This window comes from Stomoxys calcitrans, chromosome 3, assembly GCF_963082655.1.
Source record: "Stomoxys calcitrans chromosome 3, idStoCalc2.1, whole genome shotgun sequence".
Taxonomy (NCBI): domain Eukaryota; kingdom Metazoa; phylum Arthropoda; class Insecta; order Diptera; family Muscidae; genus Stomoxys; species Stomoxys calcitrans.
The window spans coordinates 162,784,581-162,807,954 of NC_081554.1; the positions used below are offsets into that span (position 1 = coordinate 162,784,581).

At 39.2% G+C, this 23,374-nt stretch overlaps 1 protein-coding gene across 1 annotated transcript in view; it reads right to left on the reverse strand.

Annotated features, from left to right (window-relative positions):
• The window catches only part of LOC131996198 (uncharacterized), a 30,454-nt gene extending 16,690 nt beyond the window's left edge, over positions 1-13,764 (reverse strand). The window contains exons 1-2 of the mRNA XM_059365664.1: positions 13,682-13,764; positions 12,176-13,553 (exon numbers count right to left, since the gene is read on the reverse strand). Of these exons, the coding sequence (XP_059221647.1) occupies positions 12,176-13,553; positions 13,682-13,764 (1,461 nt within the window). The remainder of the gene's footprint in view (positions 1-12,175; positions 13,554-13,681) is intronic.
• Positions 13,765-23,374: the final 9,610 nt, after the last annotated feature.

Genomic DNA, 23,374 nt, shown 5'->3' on the forward strand with positions numbered 1-23,374 from the left:
TACGACGAAGCTCATTTTTGGCTCAATGGGTACGTAAATAAGTAGAATTGTCCATTTTAATGTGGAGATCAGCCAGAAGCATTGGAAGAGCTACCAATGCATCTAGAAAAAGTCACAGCTTGATGCGGTTTATGGGCTGGTGGCATCATTGGATCGCACTTCTTCAAATATGATGGGAATTGTAACATAACTGTGAATGGTGAGCACTATCGTAAGATGATATCTAACTTTTTATTTTGCCCAAAATACAAGAGGTCAACTTGAACGATATGTGGTTTCAACATTGAAGCATTTTTTCATGAGATACCGGCCGAAATTTTGGAAAGAGTATGCTAAAATTGAACTAAGTAGATGGACCATTTAAGGCGCGGTCAACATTTGCATGAAATAATCTTCAAACATTTAATTATATGGACCGTACTATCGATTCAAATAAAGACTTTATAAGTTTTTCTGAATTTTATGTTTTTTCTTTAACTATCCTATAGCTCTTAAAAAATCACCCTTTACTTTGTAGGTTAGGAAATCCATATTGTAATGTGGTATTTCGATCCTATGATGGTGGGTATAAATCAAACAAAATAGTTCTAAGTTCGGCCAGGTTGAATCTTGTATACCCTCCACCATGGATCAGGTTGTTGGTCATAAAAAAACACTGCCTGCGAAATTTCAGTCAAATCGGATAAGAATTGCGCCCTCTAGCGACTCAAGAATCAAGATCTGAGACATGTTTATATAGCAGCTATATGTGGTTATGAACCGATTTGGGTCATACATAGCAAAATTTTAACCAAATCGGATATTAATTGCGCCATCTGGAGGCTAAAGAAGTTAATGTCCGCGATCAGTTTATATGACTGCTATATTCGGTTATGAAGCGATTTTAACCATACTCAGCACAGTTGTTGGAAGTCAAGGTGCAACGCCTCATATAACATTTCAGCCAAGTGGGATGATAATAGCGTCCTTTAGAGGCTTAAGAAATCGAAATCGGAGATCGGTTTATATGGCAGCAATATCCGGTTATGAACCGAATTGAACCATACATAGCACTTTCGTTGGAAGTCATAACAAAACAGTTCATGCAAAATTTCTCCAAAATCGGATTTAATTGCGTCTTCTAGTGGCTCAAGAAGTCATGATGCGCGATCGGTTTATATGGCAGCTATATCAGGTTATGAACCGCTTTGAACCATTCTTTGCACAGTTGTTGAAAGTCATGACAAAACACTTCCTACAAAATATCAGCCAAATCGAATAAGAATAGCGTTCTCTAGAGGCTCAGGAAGTCAAATCGGGATATGGGTTTATATAACAGCTATATCTGGTTTAGATCCGATTTGAACTATACTTAGCACAGTAGTTGGAAGTGATAACAAAACACCTCTTACAAAATTTCAGCTCAATCGGACGAGCATTGCGCCCTCTAGAGGCTCAAGAAGTCAAGATGCGAGATCAGTTTATATAGGAGCTGTATATGGTTATGAACCGATTTGGACCATACATGGCACAGTTTTTGGAATTCATAACAAAACACCTCCAAATGTCTGCCAAATCGAATAAGAATTGCGTTCTCAAGAGGCTCAAGATCCAAGTTCAGTTTGTATGACAGCTATACCAAAACATGGACTGATTTGGCCCATTAACTACCCCAACTGACCTACACTAATAGGAAGTATTTGTGCACAATTTCAATCGCTTAGCTTTATTTCTTTGAAAGTTTGTGTGTTTTCGACAGACAAATAGACAAACGTACGGACAGACGTATGGACAGACGTGCGGACAGACGTATGGATAGACGGACGGACAGACGGATGGCCATGGCTAAATCGGATTACCATGTAAAGACAACCAAAAATATATACACTTTGTTGGGTCTCACATTATTTTTTCTCTGTGTTACAAACGGAATGACGATGTTAGTATACCCCCTATGGTGGATAGTAAAAAAAAATTAAGGAAATTGAATTGAGAAGAGCATGTGATGCTAAAAAGTGAATTAAGCAAATTAAAACCAGTAAGGAAAGGCAAAAGTCGGGAGGAGCCGACTATATAATACCCTACACCATCGATACTTTTAATAGATTAAACTCATATCCAAAATTAGTCAGACTTTAATTTTGCTTACCTATTGAAATATTGAATAGAACCTTATATGATTTTCTTATGATGGTACGAAAATTGTGGTTCATTCTAAGTTTTATTAAAAATGCATTTACTTTCTTTTAAAAAATCCGCAATTACTTTTTGGGCAACCCAATATATATAGGGAAGTTTTGTCTAAATCGATTTTGATGAAATTGCACACGTATTGGAATGTCAATTAAAGCATCTTATGAAAAATTTTGTAGAGTTCGGACGAAAATTGTGGCTTCTACGACCTTAAAATGCCATATCGGATGAAAAATATATATGGGAGCTATACCTAAATCTGATCCGATTATGATGAAATGATGATTATGATGCACACGTATGAGGACGTTGAATAAAACGACCCATGCCAAATTTTGTAAAGATCGGACCAAAATTGTGGCTCCTACAGCTTCAAAAGGGCATTTTGCAAGCATTTTGGATCGTTAAAAAAAACACAAATTTTGTAAGGATCGGACAAAATTATGATTTCTACAGCTTTAAAAGTGCACATCGGATGAAAGATATATATGGGAGCTATATTTAAGTCTAGACCGATTTTTTCAAAATCAATAGCATTCGTCCTTGGACCAAAAATGAGACTTGTGCAAAATTTTGTGAAAATCGGACAACAAATACGACCTGTATCTGGTGTAAACCTGTGAAAAATGTCAGCCAATTTGAATAAGAATTGCGACCTTTGGGGGCTCAAGAAATAATATAGAGAGATCGATTTATATGGGAGCTGCATCATGCTATAGATTGATTCAGATCATAATAAACACATATGTTGATGGTCATGAGAGGATCCGTCGTACAAAATTTCAGGCAAATCGGATAGGAATTGTGACCTCTAGAAGCTCAAGAAGTCAAGATCCCAGATCGGTTTATATGGCAGCTATATCAAAACATAATCCGATTTAAACCATACTTAGCGCAGTTGTTGGAAGTGATACCAAAACATCACGTGCAAAATTTCAGTGAAATCGGACCAGAGTTGCGCCCTCTAGTGGCTCAAGAAGTCAAGACCCAATATCGGTTTATATGGCAGCTATATCAAGACATGGACCGATATTGTCCATTTACAATACCAACCGACCTACGCTAATAAGAAGAACTTGTGCGAAATTTCAAGCGACTAGCTTTACTCCCTCGGAAGTTTGCGTGTTTTCGACAGACAGACGGACCGACGGACGGATTTAAGCGAAATTTTGTTTGCTCTCTTATAGTAACCCAAAACTAAAAATTTGGTATCCAAATTTCGGATGGGGTACCTAGGGGGGATGCTCCACCCTAAAACCTACCAAACATATATTTAGACCAATCACGACAATATGGGACTCAAATGAAAGGTATTTAGGATAAGAAAACGTATCTGATTTCCAATTGTCGGACCAAGTGCTAGGGGGACCACCCTAAGCTCCAAAACACCCCCTAAATCGGACATATTTACCGACCATGGCAATATGGGACTCAAATGAACGGTATTTGGGAGTAGAATACGAATCTGATATCCAAATGTGGGACCACGGTTCTGTGGTCCACCCCTTTCCCAAAACACCCCCCACCCCCACAACACCACCCAACCACCAAAACACCCCTAAATCGGACATATTTACCGATCATGGCAATATGGGACTCACATGAAAGGTATTTGCGAGTAGAATACGAATCTGGTATCCAAATGTGGGACCACATTTCTGGGGGTCCACCACGTTCCCAAAACACCCCCCAAACAGGACTTATTTACTGACCATGGGAATATGGGGCTTAAATAAAAGGTAATTGAGTATAGAATTCGAATCTGATATCCAAATGGGGTACCAAGTGTTTGGGGGGCCACCACTCACCAAAACATCCCCCAAAGGGGACAATGCCACCCCCAAAACTCCACCCAAATAGTAAGTATTTTCTGACTATTGCAATATGAGGCTCAAATAAGAGCGGTTTTGGAGTAGAACACGAATCCGATATATATTTCTAAGGCCAACTCACTGAGTGGCCGCCTATGCCCCAAAACACCTCCCAAGCCGGTCATGTTTGCCAACTATGGAAATATGGGGCTCAAATGAAAGGTATTTGGGAGTAGACCACGAATCTGATATCAACATTAGGGACTTAGTGTCTAGGGGACACCACCATAACAACCCCCAAATAGGACGTATTTGCTCACTAAGACAATTTGGGTCTTAAAGAGAGTGTAACTAAATATTCATAGTTTTTGGGCCAATACCCCAAAACTGGACATATTTGATGGGTGTTGCAATAAGGAGTTTAAATGAGATTAGAAAACGAATTTGATATCCAATTTTGAGGACAATGGTAAAATGGGGTTGAGATAAATGATATATAGATATATGAGAGTAGAGCACGTTGCTGATATATTTTCCGGGCTTAGAATTTGGGGGACCACCCTAATCCCCAAAACACCCCTAAATCGGGCATATTTACCGACCGTGACAATGTGGAGCTTAAATGAAAGGTATTGGGGGGTAGAGCAAGAATGCATACCCATTTTCGGAACCAATTTTCTGGGTGTCTACCCCTTTCCTAAGATACCCCACAAACAGCAATTATTTACTGACCATCGCAATATGGGGCTCATATAAAGTTATTTGGGAGTAGAATTCGAATCTACTATCCAAATGCGGGACCATTTATTTAGGGCACCACCCCACTCCCCAAAACACCCCTAAATCGGGCATATTTACCGACCATGTCAATGTGGAGCTTAAATGAGAGGTATTGGGAGGTAGAGCAAGAATTGATTCCCATTTTCGGGACCTTTCACAAAATACCCCACAAACAACAATTTTTCACTGACCATCGCAATATGAGGCTCAAATAAAGGTATTTGGAAATAGAATACGAATTTGATATCCAAATGTATAACCACGTATTTAGGCCATCACCTCTCTCCCAAAACACCCCCAAAGGGAAAAAAATTTTTGAACATGCCAATTTGTGGCTCAAATGAAAGGTATTTAAGATTAGAAAACGAATTTGATAACCTATTGGGTTGCCTAAAAAGTAATTGCGGATTTTTTAAAAGCAAGTAAATGCATTTTTAATAAAACTTAGAATGAATTTTAATCAAATATATAATTGCCATTTTGTTCGATAACCTTTTGCCATCTTCCTGGCAAATTTAGTATTCCACGCTCATAGAACTTCTGGCCTTTATCTGCAAAAAACTGAACCAAGTGCGATTTTATAGCCTCATCATTGCCAAAAGTTTTACCATTTAAGGAGTTCTGCAAAGATCGAAATAAATGGTAGTCTGATGGTGCAAGGTCAGGGCTATATGGTGGATGCATCAAAAGTTCACAGCCAAGCTCACTCAGTTTTTGGCGAGTGACCAAAGATGTGTGCGGTCTAGCGTTGTCCTGGTGAAATATGACACCTTTACGATTGACCAATTCTGGTCGCTTCTCCTTGATGGCTGTATTCAATTTGTCCAATTGTTGACAGTAAACATCCGAATTAATCGTTTGGTTCCTTGGAAGCAGCTCAAAATATACCACGCCCTTCCAATCCCACCAAACAGACAGCATAACCTTCTTTTGGTGGATATCAGCCTTTGAAGTGGTGTGAGCTGGTTCACCATGCTTGGACCATGATCGTTTTCGACTAACGTTGTTGTAAACAATCCATTTTTCATCTCCAGTTATGATTCGTTTTAAACACGGATTGAATTCATTGCGTTTTAGATGCATATCACAAGCGTTGATTCGGTTTGTTAAATGAATTTCTTTCAATACATGTGCTACCCATATTAAAATTGACGCCAAACAAACAAATGTAAACAAAATTCGCGCACTTTTTTTCTAAAGCAAGCTTAAAGTAACAGCTGATAACTGACAGAAGAAAGAATGCAATTACAGAGTCACAAGCCGTTGAAAAGATTTGTCAACGCCGACTATATTACTACTATTGGGTTGCCCAAAAAGTAATTGCGGATTTTTTAAAAGAAAGTAAATGCATTTTTAATAAAACTTAGAATGAACTTTAACACTTTTTTCCTAAAGCAAGCTAAAAGTAACAGCTGATAACTGACAGAAGAAAGAATGCAATTACAGAGTCACAAACTGTGAAAAGATTTGTCAACGCCGACTATATGAAAAATCCGCAATTACTTTTTGGGCAACCCAATATATTACCGACAATTACTTTTTGGGCAACCCAATATTTTGGGGCCATGTGTTTGGGGAACGCCTCATCCTATAAACTCCTCTTAAGCCAATGGTAATATGGGGTTTAAATAAATGATATTTGAGAGAAGAGCACGATGCTGATATTTTTTCAGGGCCAAGTATCTGGGGGACCTCTCCCCCGAAAACTCCACAAAATCAGACATCATGAGAATATCGGGCTGAAATGAAGTATTTTAAGAATGAAGTACACCTTACATCCAAACTTTAATTCGTAGACCAATAAAGATCATATGGGATTCAGGTAAAGGCACTTATATTGTTAAGCTGTTGACAAGCAATATACTATTGGGTTGCCCAAAAAGTAATTGCGGATTGTTTAAAAGAAAGTAAATGCATTTTTAATAAAACTTAGAATGAACTTTAATCAAATATACTTTTTTTACACTTTTTTTTCTAAAGCAAGCTAAAAGTAACAGCTGATAACTGACAGAAGAAAGAATGCAATTACAGAGTCACAAGCTGTGAAAAAATTTGTCAACGCCGACTATATGAAAAATCCGCAATTACTTTTTGGGCAACCCAATATTTTCGTAGCATGGTATTTCACAAAAAGATCTTTAGTTTTCAAAAATAAATAATCAAAGGAAACTTTTGTTGCATATAAAGTAAAAGAAGGCGCAGCGGAGCGGGCCCGGGTCAGCTAGTATTTAATAAAACTATTGGGTTGCCCAAAAAGTAATTGCGGATTTTTCATATAGTCGGCGTTGACAAATTTTTTCAACGGCTTGTGACTCTGTAGTTGCATTCTTTCTTCTGTCAGTTATCAGCTGTTACTCCACCTCAGCTTTAGAAAAAAAGTGTAAAAAAAGTATATTTGATTAAAGTTCATTCTAAGTTTTATTAAAAATGCATTTACTTTCTTTTAAAAAATCCGCAATTATTTTTTGGGCAACCCAATAATAAAAACCTTATTGATTTCTTATTAGTCGCCTTCCTAGCTTTATACTAAATTTATGGATAATTTTCTAAAATATTCATTAAGCTTGCTTAGTGCTGAAATTTATCAAGCAAAGAGTTTGTTCCAATTGTTTCTATCTTCTGACTTTTAATTTCATTGTCATTCTCTCAAACAAACATTCGTATATTTACTGTATCTCTGGTTCACTCTGCCTCACTCTCTCTCTCTCGCTCTCTATCATTTCACCCTCTGCGGACTCATGTGTGGACGAACACAAAACATCCATCACATTTGAATTGTTTTACAACCATTACACAGGATGTGGAAACTTTGACTTACAGCTCAATCAGTTTGCAAATTTATAACATTGCGTTGGATTTTTAATTAAATATTAATTTTCATTTCAATTTGTTTAGTGCTGCTGCTGTCAGTTTTGTGATGACAATGTTAAGCTTTAAATAGAAGTTTTTCTAGTTGTTCTTGTTGTTGTTGTCGTTGTTGTGTCAAAATGTTTGCATTGTAAATTTAATCTCCTGTTTTTATGATGTTATTATTTTTAGTTTTTGGCTCTAGTTTTACATTGGACATTAGTTACATCATACAATTGGTGTTATTTTTATAGTTTTTCTACATTCTCAACAAGCTGAATGCTTGGTGGGCTTCAGTGAGGTTTTTTTTTTTGTTTTTGTTGGTTAGATTTAAAACTAAAATTAAATTTATATAAAAAATTTAAATTAAATGGAAATAACCCAAGAATAAGGAACAGAGAATATATTAAATATTAAACACGAACAAGTAAGAGCGTGCTAAGTTCGGTCGGGCCGAATCGTATATACCCTCCACCATTGATCGCATTTGTCGAGTTCTATGGGCAGTATCTCTTTTTAGACAAACATAGAATATTGAATAAGAACTGTTATGCTATTGGAGCTACATCAAGTTATAGTCCGATGCGGACCATAAATGAATGCTGAACATTGTAGAAGTCATTGTGCAATATTTCAGTTCATTCGGATAAGAATTGCGTCTTGTAGGGGCTCAAGAAGCATAACCGGGAGATAGGTTTAAATGGGAGCTGTATTAAGCTATCGATCAATTTAGACCATATTAGACACGTATGTTGAAGGTCGTGAGAGAAGCTGTTGTACAAAATTTCAGCCAAATCGGATGAGAATTGCGACCTCTAGATGTTCAAGAAGTCGAAATCCCAGATCGGTTTATATGACAGCTATATCAGGTTATGGACCGATTTGAATCATACTTGGCACAGTTGTTGGATATCATAACAAAACATGTCGTGCAATTTCATTCCAATCAGGTGAGAATTGCGCCCTCTAGAGGCTCAAGAAATCAAGACCCAAAATCGGGTTATATGGCAGCTATATTTGGTTATGGACCGATTTGAACCATACAACAAAACACGTAGTGCAAAATTTCATTCTAATCGGATAAGAATTGCGCCCTCTATTAGCTCAAGAAGTCAAGACCCAAGATCGGTTTATATGGCAGCTATATCAGGTTATGAAGTGATTTGAACCATACTTAGCGCAGTTGTTGGAAGTGATACCAAACCACTAGGTGCAAAATTTCAATCAAAACGGACTAGAATTGCGCCCTCCAGAGGCTCAAGAATTCAGGACCCAAGTTCGGTTTATACGGCAGCCATATCAAAACATGGACCGATTTGGCCCATTTACAATCCCAACTGACCTACACTGATAAAAAAGTATTTGTGCAAAATTTCAAGCGGCTGTCTGTTGAAAGCACGAAAGTATGCGTGCTTTCGACAGACAGACAGACAGACGGACGGACAGACCGACGCACGAACGGACATGGCTAGATCGACTTAAAATGACAAGACGATCAAGAATATATATATACTTTATGGGGTCTCAGACGCATATTTCGAGGTGTTACAAACAGAATGACGAAATTAGTATATATATAAAATTGCGTTCCATGGTGTAATGATGCCGAGAACTCTTATAAAAGACAGAGTTTCAAGGAAATCCAGCAATAAATCTGATTTTTATTGGATTAAGTCCCTAAATTGGAAGACTGTTCTTTATAGCATCTATATTTCAATATGGTCCGAAATGAACAAGTCACTGTTTAAAAGTTTAGCGAAAACGTGCTATAAATGCTGTTTTTATTTGCTTAAAACCTTATATCACCAGATCGGTCTCTATGGCAACTATATCTAAATATCGTCCGAATTGGACCATATCTGATTCAAACAACGAGAGTCCTAGTGGACTAGGTAGTTAGTTGAAAGTCACCCTTCTAAACTTCTTACAAATTGAGTAATAAATAAGGACTTAACTGGCTTAAGACCCTAAATCGGCAAATAACCCGTTATGGCCGCTATATCTAACTATGGTTCTAGTTGGACCATATTATGGTCGGATGACTAGGGGGCTTAAAAACGCTCAATGTTTCAAATTTGATCGAAATCGGGTAATAAATTCTTTATGGGCTTAAGATCCTAAATCGGCAGAGAGGTTAATATGGTCCAATTTAGGCCTTTTAAAAATATAACCTTCGTATTATAAAAATACGGGTCTGTGCAAAGTTTCAGCTCAATATCTCAACTTTTGAAGGCTTTAGCCTGATAACATCAGACAGACGGACAGACATGCGGACATCGTTGGATCGTCTTAGAATTTTTCCACGTTCAAGAATATATATTCTTTGTAGGCTCGGAAATGGATATTACTATGTGTTGCAAACGGAATCACTAAATGAATGTGGTCCCTATCCTATGGTGGTGGGTATAACAAATTAAATCTGCACTACACATCCTTTGTCAAGTGGATATAAAACTAATATTTGTGTTTACTATACCTGCAACCATAGGGGGTATATTCATTTAGTCATTCCGTTTGCAACACAGCAAAATATGGATTTCCGACCCAACAAAGTCTATATAATTCTGATCGTCGCAAAATTCTAAGACGATGTAATGATGTCCGTGTGTCGGTTCGCCTGTGTGTCCGTCTTTTGTAATCACTCTACAGCCTTCAAAAAATGAGATATTAAGCTGAAAATTTGCACAGATTCGTATTGCTTTAATACACAGGTTTTTTATTCAATAGGTCAAATCGGAATATACTTGGATATAGTTGCCATATAGAGCGATCCGGCGATTAAGGGTCTTAAGCCCATAAAAGCTGAATGTTTTGTCCTTTTGCGCTAAAATTTTAAAAAGTGAGCTGTACTTAGTCCTTTACCTCCAACACGAATATAGCTGCCATGAAGATCGATATGCGGATTTTTTTTTTTTTTTTTTTTTATTAATTTTTCAAAAACGTTATAATACTATATATACAATATATTTTAAATGTAAGTATCAATATTTAAAATGTGTTTTGAAAATGTACGGCATGGTTTTTGTAAACCGTCTGCCGGAGAAGTGAGTTTTATTTTTTAGCTAGTAATTAAATTCATTTATAAGAGTTCTTCTATAATTCATTGCCTCTCGTAAGAAATTAAATAGTCTAATCCAACAATTATCTTCACCGCCGTTTAAAACAGATATAATTTCTGTGTCTGATAGAATGCTTTTTTTGAAATTCTTGCTTCTAATTCTACTAAATATTGGACATACCCCTATGAAATGTTGCGTGGTTTCTATTTCTCCTAGGTTACAGATGGAGCACATTCGAGCTTGTTCTTCTCTGTAACTAACACCATTTAGCCCCATCGCACCAGCTCTAGCTCTCATTATATAAGATATTTGTATTTGACTAAATTTGTCATTACAATAAGATGAACCTACTGTGGGGTCAAGTAATTTGTATATTCGGCTTTCACTTTCTTGTGATTTTTGGTTATGGTGGAGGTAGTTGCTGTTTTGAAGTTCGCATGTTAATAGTTGGCAGGCTTCGTACCAATAAATTTTATCTGTGTTGACATTTTGGTGTTCTATTCCGTAACATTGCAATCGGTCTTTAAAATCTTTATACCAGGAGGTATTGTTCTGCATTATTTTCACCGCAAGGATATGTGGAAGTCTATGATTTTCCAAATCGAACAGTACTTTTGCCAAATATTTAAGGTGCAAAGAGTATGTATATATATATCCTGGTTCATACCCAGTCTCCAGAGCGATGATATAGTTTGGGGTATTTTCCGGCAACTTAAGTATACGTTTGATGAAGAATCTATATAGCTTGTCAACTTCGTCAAAATATCCATTTCCCCAAATTTGTGCACCGTAGCTCTGGATAGATCGGCATACCGATAAAAACATTTTCCACTTGGCTTTGAGCGAAATTTTAGGTTTGCCTATAAAATTTGCCCATGTTGAATTTAGGCAAGACTTGGCGGCTTCGTTTTTTTCCATTGCATGCTTATTAAATGACAGTTTTGGTGTAAGCGTGATCCCAAGATACTTGTACTCATTAGTAACTCTCAGATGTTCACCGTTAAATATCCATTTTTCATTTGCAGCTAATCTTCCGCTATTACGAAATATCATTATTTCAGATTTTGCCTGGTTGACCTCCATCCCCCATCTTTTGCAGTAAAATGATAGGTTATCTATCATTCGTTGCAATATCAGTGGATCATCGGCTAGGATCACGATGTCATCCGCATACATTAACAGGCGGATGTCAATTTCGTCTATGCTAAGTCCACCACCCAATGACTCATGGAGATCATTTAAATATATAGAAAATAGCAATGGCGATAGTAAGCAACCTTGTTTTACTCCCGTTTTAGTTATAAAATGATCAGATAACTCCTTGCCGTTCCATACTGCAGTTTTTGTATATGTGTATAGCTTTTCTATAAAATTCACTATTTTTGTCGAAAGGCCCATTTCATATAATTTATAAATTAATTGGTTTCTCGGAACTCTATCAAACGCGGCCTTGAAATCAACAAAAAAGGCGTAGACTTTTCTTGATTCCAATCTTTTTAGGTCTACTATTGATTTTAAATTAAACACATTATCAATCGTTGAATACCCTTTCCTGAAACCAGCCTGGAATTCATTTAGTATACAGTACTCGTTCGTCCATTCAGTTATTCTTGTATTAATCATGCCAATCATAAGCTTACCAATGCAATTCATGAATGTGATTCCTCTATAGTTACTTGGGATATTGGGATCACCTTTTTTGTGTATGGGAAAAATAATACTTGACTTAAAATTACTAAAGTCATCATATCCGTTGAAAATTCTTGTGAATGTTTTGCACAGTTCATTTAAAAATTCATCTGTTGCGTGTATGAAAAACTCATATGGTATCCTGTCATCACCTGGGGCTTTGTTCTCTTGCACCTTTTTCAGTTGGCACTGCAATTCTGGAAGAGTAAAGTCTCTATCCAACATCTCATTCAGAACTTGATTTGGGGCGTAAAGAATCTCTTGTGAGTTGACCTTTGGGTTTAATAAAGTTTCAAAATATGTTTTCAGAGCGCCCGTTGCAATGGCGCAGCCTATACAATTCTCCTTCTGTCTTATTTCCTTTGCCAAAGACCACCATGATTTGCTATCAGATATGAAATCTAGTCTAATCTCTATGCTGCGATAATAATCCAATCGTTTTTTTCCACAAAGTTTCTGGTAGAGGTTTTTTTGTGACACGTAAGCTTCTCTATCTGAAGAGTTCTTCGAAGATCTGAATTTATTAAGAAGTTTCATGGTTTTATCTCTAGCTTTCATACATTCTTTATCAAACCATCGGTTATGGTATTCCGGCTTCCTTATGATTGAAGGGGCTGGGTACGCCCTCATGATAAGGCGTGTAAAGTCTGATAGGGAGGGGTTATTTTCTAAGCTTGATAGTTCATCATTTAATTGTTTTTGGTAATTTTCCTTGTTTTGTTGTTTCCACTTTAGCTTTGGCAGTAATTTTAACTTTTCAATTCCTGTTTCTAAATCACTGTTTACCCTAAGAGTTATTACAATCGGTAAATGATCTGACCATAATTGAGGTTTTACTTCAAAAGACTGCACATTATTTATTATGTCCAAGGATACAGCACATAAGTCTATCACCGAGCTTCCGTTTCCGTTGGTAAATGTGAAACATCCTTCCTCATCACCAAAAGTTCTTCCGTTTAGAATCACTAGGCCGTTGTTATTGCAGAATTCGATATATTTTTTGCCGTGGGCGTTTAAAATTTTATCATTTGATTTTCTACCAGTATTTAGAACCTGGAATTCCTCCCCAATTTCTTCAGGCAGCAGCTGTTCCTCTCCAATACGAATGTTGTGATCACCAATAATAATTTTCTTAAAGTCATTGTCTTCTACAACTTTGTTCATTTCATTGAAATCTTCCATCCATTTTACTCCTCTTAGATATATAGGGATTAATTCAAATTTGATTGTGTTTAGTTCACAGTAAATGATATCGTAACTTCTTCGATGTACTAATGTATGCTTGAAGCCTGCTTCCCGTAAATCCTTTTTCACCCCACATACTTGTCCTCCAATTCCTCTTCCTCTATTATTTGTTCTAGAAGCAGGTTTCCAGTAGGTATTAAAGTTTTTAAATTTATTCCCATAGTTTACTAGGTTTTTCTCTTCCACATGAGTTTCCAATAAAATAAATATATCAAACTGTTCTAAAAAATCATAAAATTCGGGGTGAAGATACTTGTTTCCTAGACCATGAACATTATATGCCACTATATTTATGACCGAATTGTATTTTTTGGTATTATTTTTTAAATTATATTTTTTATTTTCTATAGGTTTCTTTCTTTCGTTATCTTTTAGAAGTTTTTTGTCTTTAGGTTGTATAAAAGAGTATCATAATCTAATTTTAAATTATCTATACCATCTCCATAAATAGTTACCAGAGTTTCTCTTCCAGTTTTTTGGCCGCAAACTAGTTCCTTTTTCCCGTTCCAGTAAAAAATTCTTCCTTCAATAGCAATTTGATGGCCTCGTACTCCCACCTTCTTATTTTTGTCGAATTTTAGCAGTTCTTTTTTCATTTGTAGCATAACTTTTTTATTTTCCAGACGATAGCCACTTAAATCTCTTTCAATGAATATGGTTGTTCCTGAGAGATGTTTCGTATTTTTGAGTACTTCGTTTACCATTTTTGTCGACTTCAGCTCCACCAAAATCGTCATTTTTCCATTAATATTTTGCAGTTTTTTTACCATTTCAATTTCCAGATCAGAATTAATTTTCAATACGTCCTTGAAGAGGTTTTTAGCGGCCATATACAAATGGTTTTGATTATCTAACCCTCTTATTATGAGTTTTTTTCTGTTCAATTCCTCTTCTAACCTTTCAATTCTTCTGTTGTCTAATTCTTTTATTTCTTGTAATTTTTTTATTTCAGCTTTCATTTCAGCATTTTCCATAGATAACCTTTGAACTTCATTCTTAATTCCATCTATATTACTATTCAGCTCTATAATATCCGATTTAGTCGGCAAATTCTCCAATTTTTCATCTAACAATTTCGACATAGCATCTTGCATTAACTTCATAAGTTGGGCTGTTGGCATATTTCCAACTACCACTGCATTATCTGGCGACGTTTCAATAAGTTTGCGTTTTGCGTTTTGTACATCTTGACCCACTGTGCCAGATGGAGTACTTGTTGCGTTGGACGATTTGTTTGACATGTTTTATTGTTCCTTGCATGGGCCTATAACTTCTGTGATACGGCAACACCGAAACAAACCAATATTTTGATAGAACGAAACAAGCAGCTGTTTTAAAGCAATCATAAACTCTCTTTTAATTCTTTGAGTAAAATTTCAGACACCGCTTTCCAATGAAATTACACAAATTAAAAGTAAAGTATTTGACTATAAAAGTTATTTTCTTGTGTAAATCGGTATATGTTGGTTCCGTGCACAGCAAAAACGGATGGCCAAGTCTTAAATCGAGCGTGTACGAGTGATTACAGTGTTTATAAAGCGCGAGAAGGCACTTTGCAACTTTAATTGTTTGGAGCACAGCTAAGGTACGTCTACTTCGGTTAAACTTCACTCAAATATGCGGATTTAAGGTCTTAAGAACGTTGCAATCGTATTTATTACCTGATTTTGCCTAAATTCAGAACAGTAACCTTTATTTGGTCCATCGACAACCGATCCGAATATGGTCTATATCGGGCCATAGTTATATATTGCTGCCATATAAAGTGATCTGCCTGTTTAGGATCTTTAGTCCATAAAAAATGCATTTATTACCAATTTCGCTGAATTTCAGATTAACGAGTTTTATTAGGCCCGTCGGTATCTCAACCAAATATTGTCGAGATCGAAACATACTTTGATATAGTTGCCATATAGACCGATCTGCCAATTTTGGATCTTTGGCCTGTAACTTTCCTTCTTTCTTTAATGGGCTATGACAGAACATTTGTTCCACTAGTCGAACGTAGAATAGCATTCCAAGCGCCTCGAACTTCTGTACTCATTCCAAAATCTCTGACACCAAGTTTCGAGGTGTCTCCCACCACTTGATCTTTCTATCGGACTTTTGGTATTCCCGGTTTGTGTGTACCACCGTGTTTACATTGAAAAGACTTCTTTGCTGGAACTTCATCATCCATTGACATGACATGACCTAGCCAACGCAGCTCATACAGCTCGTTGTTCATACGATGCCTATATACTCCATTAATGCAAACTGGTCCATATATTTTACAGAGAATCCTTCTCTCAAATACTCCAAGCACTGCCTCATCTGCTTTCACAAGTGCCCATTCCTCAGAAACATATAACCACACGGTTGTACAAGGCGTTTTGGGAGTTGAAACCATCCATTTCGTCTTATCAGCGTATCGCCTCCGGTCTTAAATAGTTTGGCGGGTAACCCGTCGGCTCCTGTTGCCTTGTTGTTCTTTAGTCGGGCCACTGCTACTTGGACCTCATTCTGACTAGGGGATAAACATTCTATACCATCATCAGGGATTGGTTCTGCGGTATCCTCATAAAGCTCGTGGTTCATACGATGCCTATATTCTCCATTAACGCAAACTGATCCATATATTTTACAGACCATCCTTCTCTCAAATACTCCAAGCACTGCCTCATCTGCTTTCACAAGTGCCCATTCCTCAGAACCATATAACCACACGGTTGTATAAGGCGTTTTGGGAGTTGAAACCATCCATTTTGTCTTATCAGCGTGTCGCCTCCGGTCTTAAATAGCTTAGTGGGTAACCCGTCGGCTCCTGCTGCCTTGTTGTTCTTTAGTCGGGTCACTGCTACTTGGACCTAAATCTGACTAGGAGGTAAACCTTCTATACCATCATCAGGGATTGGTTCTGCGGTATCCTCATACAGCTCGTGGTTCATACGATGCCTATATTCTCCATTAACGCAAACTGGTCCATATATTTTACAGAAAATCCTTCTCTCAAATACTCCAAGCACTGCCTCATCTGCTTTCACAAGTGCCCATTCCTCAGAACCATATAACCACACGGTTGTACAAGGCGTTTTGAGAGTTGAAACCATCCATTTTGTCTTATCAGCGTGTCGCCTCCGGTCTAAAATAGTTCAGCTGGTAACCCGTCGGCTCCTGCTGTCTTATTGTTCTTTAGTCGGGTTACCGCTACTTGGACCTCATTCTGACTAGGAGGTGATGCTATACCATCATCATTGATTGGTTCTGCGGTATCCTCTTCGCCGCCAATGCCGGACACTAGCAGTTGGGAAAAATGTTCTTTCCATATCCTCAGCGCGCTATCTGTGTCAGTTACCAGATTTGTTTCTTTGTCTCTGCAGGAGGATGTGCCTGCACCAAAGCCATCGGTTTGATGTTTAATTCTTTGGTAGAATTTCCGGACTTCATTCTGACCACTGTACATTTCAATTCGCTTACACTCACGTCTTTCCATTTCCTTTTTCTTTCTGCGGAATAGACGTTTCTCCTCTCTCCTTTTCTCCCGATATCTCTATTTTATCTGGCGCATTGCTACCGATTGCAGGGTTGCTCTATAAGTCGCATTCTTGTCTTCAGTAGCATTTCGACACTCTTGGTTGTACCATAGGTATCTTGGAGGAGGCTTCCGATACCCAAGTACGGATTTCGCGACATTTTCCATGGAGTGGGCAATATTTTACCACTGCGCCACTATATCATCGGAACAAGGAGTGCTTTCATCAAGCAGTTCGGGTCAGTCGAGTGGAGTATGTCGCTGCCATCTGTTGTGTTTGCAGCTTTTCAATGTCCAGCTTCCGTGCAGTGTCAGATTGTACTTTCCTCACCATGTTCAAACGGGTGCGAACCTTTGCTGCAACAAGGTAATGATCCGAATCTACATTTGCTCCACGGTTCGATTGTTCATCTAACAGGAGCTTTTATTAGCTGATTTCGCTGTTGCTCTCTTCTCCTTCTAACTAGCCAGGGTTAATGATTTTATATCATAAATTAGATTGCAAATCAATGCAAACAAACATGCCGTCGTATTTAGCCTAATAAGGCAAAAATAGACAATGAGCTTAAACATAATGTATGACGAAGGTGTTTATATGGTGGCAGTTGCCAATTTTATCCTAATGAGCCAATATGATGTTTTTGCTAAAATAACTATTTATTTTGTTTTTTTGTTGAGGACAAACATGCGAGTGGTAATTTTAAAATAATGCGTAAATTTAATAAAATAAAATATGTTAATGTAAATTAGCTTCTGTGGTGAATTAAATAGATTGTTAAATGATAGGGATTTATATTTACGGAGATTTAGTTTTTGAGTACTTTTGAAGCCTTTTATCTAAAAATGTATGTTATTTTGATACCTTTGACAATAGGGTGGAGGCACAGTAATTGAGCTATTCAGTTTGCAGTTCATCAAAATGCTGAGTCCCAACAAAATATATTCTGTCCGTTCGTCTTCCTGTCCGTCTGTCTGTCTGTCCGTCTGGCTGTCCGTCTGTCCGTCTGTCTGTCTGTCTGTCTGTCTGTCTGTCTGTCTGTCTGTCTGTCTGTCTGTCTGCCTGTCTGTCTGTCCGTCTGTCTGTCCGTCTGTCTGTCCGTCTGCCTGTCTGTCCGTCTTTCTGTCCGACTGTCTGTCCTTCTGTGTGTCTGTCTGTCTGTCCGTCTGTCTGTCCGTCTGTCTGTCTGTCCGTCTGTCTGCCTGTCTCTCCGACCGTCTGTCTGTCCGTCTGTCTATCCGTCTGTCTGTCTGTCTGTCTGTCTGCCTGTCTGTCTGTCCGTCTGTCTGTCCGTCTGTCTGTCCGTCTGTCTGTCCGTCTGTCTGTCCGTCTGTCCGTCCGTCTGTCCGTCCGTCTGTCTGTCCGTCTGTCTGTCCGTCTGCCTGTCTCTCCGTCTGTCTGTCTGTCTGTCCGTCTGTCTGTCTGTCTGACCGTTTGTCTGTCCGTCTGTCTGTCTGTCCGTCTGTCTGTATGCTGTCTGTCTATCTGTCCATCGGTCTGTCCGTCCGTCTGTCTGTCCGTCTGTCTGTCTGTCCGTCTGTCTGTCCGTCTGTCTGTCCGTCTGTCTGTCCGTCTGTCTGTCCGTCTGTCTGTCCGTCTGTCTGTCCGTCTGTCTGTCCGTCTGTCTGTCCGTCTGTTTGTCTGTCCGTCTGTCTGTCTGTCCGTCTGTCTGTCCCTCTGTCTGTTCATCTGTTGCCCGTATGACTTCCATCGGTCTGTCCGTACATTTTTCCGTTCGTCTGTTCATCCGTCTGTCATCCGGATGTCCATCTATCTGTCCGTCCGTCTATAAACCCATTTTCCGTCCGTTTTTTTTTCGTCTGTTTGTCTGTACGTCTGTCCATCCATCTGTCCGTCCGCCTGCCGGTCTGTTTGTCCGTCCGTACTTCCATTTCTCCGTTCGTCTGTTTATATGTTTGTCCATCGGTTTGTCTTGCTGGCTGTCCATCTATCTATCGGCCCATCTATCCATCCGTCCGCCCATTTGTCTGTCCGTCTGTTTACCCATCGTCCATCCGTGTTTTTGTCCGTCTGTCTCTCCGACCGTCTGTCTATCCGTCTGTCTGTCTGCCTGTCTATCTGTCCGTCTGTCTGTCCGTCTGTCTGTCCGTCTGTCTGTCCGTCTGTCCGTCTGTCTGTCTGTCTGTCCGTCTGTCTGTCTGTCTGTCCGTCTGTCTGTCTGTCTGTCCGTCTGTCTGTCTGTCTGTCTGTCTGTCTGTCTGTCTGTCTGTCTGTCTGTCTGTCCGTCTGTCTGTCCGTCTGTCTGTCCGTCTGTCTGTCCGTCTGTCTGTCCGTCTGTCTGTCCGTCTGTCTGTCCGTCCGTCTGTCTGTCCGTCTGTCTGTCCGTCTGTCTGTCCGTCTGTCTGTCCGTCTGTCTGTCCGTCTGTCTGTCCGTCTGTCTGTCCGTCTGTCTGTCCGTCTGTCTGTCCGTCTGTCTGTCCGTCTGTCTGTCCGTCTGTCTGTCCGTCTGTCTGTCCGTCTGTCTGTCCGTCTGTCTGTCCGTCTGTCTGTCCGTCTGTCTGTCCGTCTGTCTGTCCGTCTGTCTGTCCGTCTGTCTGTCTGTCCGTCTGTCCGTCTGTCCGTCTGTCTGTCTGTCCGTCTGTCTGTCCGTCTGTCTGTCTGTCCGTCTGTCTGTCCGTCTGTCTGTCTGTCCGTCTGTCTGTCCGTCTGTCTGTCCGTCTGTCTGTCCGTCTGTCTGTCCGTCTGTCTGTCCGTCTGTCCATCTGTCCGTCTGTCTGTCCGTCTGTCTGTCCGTCTGTCTGTCTGTCTGTCCGTCTGTCTGTCTGTCCGTCTGTCTGTCTGTCCGTCTGTCTGTCTGTCTGTCCGTCTGTCTGTCCGTCTGTCTGTCCGTCTGTTTGTCTGTCCGTCTGTTTGTCTGTCCGTCTGTCCGTCTGTCTGTTCATCTGTTGCCCGTATGACTTCCATCCGTCTGTCCGTACATTTGTCCGTTCATCTGTTCATCCGTCTGTCCGGATGTCCATCTATCTGTCCGTCCGTCTATAAACCCATTGTCCGTCCGATTTTTTTTCGTCTGTTTGTCTGTACTTCTGTCCATCCATCTGTCCGTCCGCCTGCCGGTCTGTTTGTCCGTCCGTCCTTCCATTTTTCCGTTCGTCTGTTTATATGTTTGTCCATCGGTTTGCCTTGCTGGCTGTCCATCTATCTATCGGCCCATCTATCCATCCGTCCGCCCGTTTGTCTGTCCGTCTGTTTACCCATCGTCCATCCGTGTTTTTGTCCGTCTGTTTGTCCGTACGTCTGTTTGTCCGTTCATCTGTCCTTCTGTCCATCCGCCTGCCCGTCCATTTTTCCGTTCGGCTGTTCATACGTCTATCCATCGGTTTGTCTTTCCGGCTGCCCATCTATCTGTCTGCGCATCTACCCATCTGTCCGCTCGTCTGTCTGTCTGTCCATCTGTCAACCCGTCTGTTCATCCGTCTGTCCATCGGTTTATCTTTCCGGCTGTCCATCTCTCTGTTTCCCCGTCTATCCATCTGCCCACCCGTTTGTTCGTCCGTCCATTATTTTGTCCCTCAGTTTGTCCCTACGTCTGTCTGTCCGTCCGTCCATCTGTCTGTATCTCTTTATATTGCCCATGCGTCAGTCTATCCGTCCTTCTATCTGCCGCAAAATATTCTAACATTCGAAGAAGTAAAGCTAAGCGTTTACAATTTTACACAAATACTACCTTTTGGTGTCGGTCGGTTGGGGATCGCAAAAAGGCGGACCATAACCTCATATGACACTCAAATAAATTCAATCTCCTGATTGGACTTTTTAGGGCCCAATATGTCGCAATGATAACCCTACTGAGCTGACATCTTGCACGTTGCTGTTTTTTTACGACTCACAACTCCCTTGCTTGGTGCTTTTCATATCGCTTGGGAGTGCTTTGGGGGTTGGAGGGCCCCTCAGACCATTTCATACGAATGCGGATATCCAATTCATGCTCCAGTCAAAAACGCCTGTCATTTGAGCTCTATTTTGCTATGGTAGGTAGATACGTCCGTTTTGGTGGTCTTTTGGGGGTAGGGAGGCAACCCTCACACATGACCTAAGAAATATATTACACATGTAAACCGATCTCCAATCTTGACATCTTGAAACGCGAGTGCGCTGAATTATTATCTGATTTGGTTAAAATTGTGCATAAAGTGTTTTGGTTTGACCATCAACAACTGCTCCCATATAAACTGATATCGGATTTTGACCTCTTAAGCCGATAGAGGACACAATTATTATCCGACTCGAACGAAATTTTTCATGAAGTTTTTTGTTTTGACTTCTAACATATGAGCCGAGTATGGTCCTCATCGGTTCATAACCTGATATAGCTCCCATATAAATCGATTCCGAATCTTATCGTCTTGAGCCGCTAGAGGGCGCAATTATTATCCAATTTGGCTAAAAATGTGCACCAAGTGTTTTATTACTTTTACTTCTAATAACTGCACCAAGTATGGTTCAAATCGGATCACAACTTGATATAGCTCCCATATAATCCGACCTCGGATCTTGATTTCTTGAGCAGCTAGAGGGCGCAATTATTATCCAATTTGGCTGAAATTATTTCATTTTAACTTCCAACAACTGTGCCATGTATGGTCCAAATCGTTTGGTAACCTGATATAGCCCCCATAAAAAGTGATCAGTCAATTATACTTCTCTAGCCTCTAGAGGGAGCAATTTTTGTCCGATTGGGCTGAAATTTTGTACATCGAATTTTTCTACCTTTAACATACGTGTTAAAAATGTTCCTTATCGGTTCATAACCTGTTATAGCTCCTATTAACAAATCTCCCGATCTTATTTCATGAGACACTATAGGGTGCAATTCTTATCCGATTTGACTGATATTTTGCACAATGAATTCCACTCTGATCTCCAACAGTCAAACAAAGTATGGACCCAATCGGTTCATAACTTGGTAAAGCTCAAATAGCATAGCAATTCTTATTCATTATCCTTTGTTTGTCTGTAAAGAGGTATTGGCCAAAGAACTTGACAAATGCCATCCATGGTGGACGGTATATAAGATTCGGCTTGGCGGAATTTAGCATGCTTTTATTTGCTTTTATACCCACCACCATAGGATGGGGGTATACTAATCTAGACATTCCGTCTGTAATACCTCAAAATATTGATATAGGACCCCATAAAGTATATACATTCGTGGTCGTCTTGACATTCTGGGTCGAACTAGCCATGTCCGTCCTTCCGTCTGTCGAAATTACGATAGCGAAATTTTGCACAAATACTTCATATTGATGTAGGTCGTTGGGGATTGACAAATGGGCCATATCGGTTGAGATTTGGATATAGCTCCCATATAAACCGACCTCCCGATTTTACATCTTGAGCCGCTGGAAACCTCAATTTTCATACGATTTGGTTGAAACTGTGCCAAGTACGGATAAATTCGGTCAAGAACTTGAAATAGCTACCATATAAACCGATCTCCCGATTTAATTTCTTGAGCCTGAAATTTTTACATGGTGTTCTGTTATGACTCTCAACAACTATGCCGGGTACAGTCCGTGTCGGTCTTTAACCGAGAAAAGCTCCCATATTTAACCAGAATCCATGGTGGTGGGTTTCCAAAATTCGGCCCGGTCTTAGCAAGTTTCTACTTGTTAAACTATATTCCTGATTCTTAATGAACAGCAGTAACCTTTTCACATTTAGAAAGGAGTGACATTAAATTCTTAATTAAAAAACCCTCTTTGATCTCCTCATTAAAGTCTTAGGCAACAACAATTAATTTTCGTTTTTATCATCTTCATCATTCATTCAATATTGCTTGGCACTTAAAGGTTAATAGCGATTTATATTCCCCTTTCGGCTTCCCCCTCCTACTTACAAAGACAGAAAATGTCGAGTAATACATGTCGTATAATTAATTTTAATAGCTTGGCGTATGATTAATATTGTTATGCCCTCATTACTATTAATCATACGCTACACATTACAAAAACTCTATTAAAATTTGGTGTCATATGGTAACTTTTCGACCTTCGCCTTGAGTAAGAGCTACAACATTCCAACAAGAGACACACAAATATTGTAGACTGTAGTACATAAACTGAAGAGATGAAATAAAAATACCATTATTTATTTCGAAGAAAAATTTATAAACAGTCTAGACTGATGTATAATAAAATTAAGTGAAAAGCTAAAATAAACTTTTTCCAGCTATCATTTATAATCGAATCAGAGAATAAGCCTTACATTAAAATACAGAAACTTGGTCAACTTTTAATGA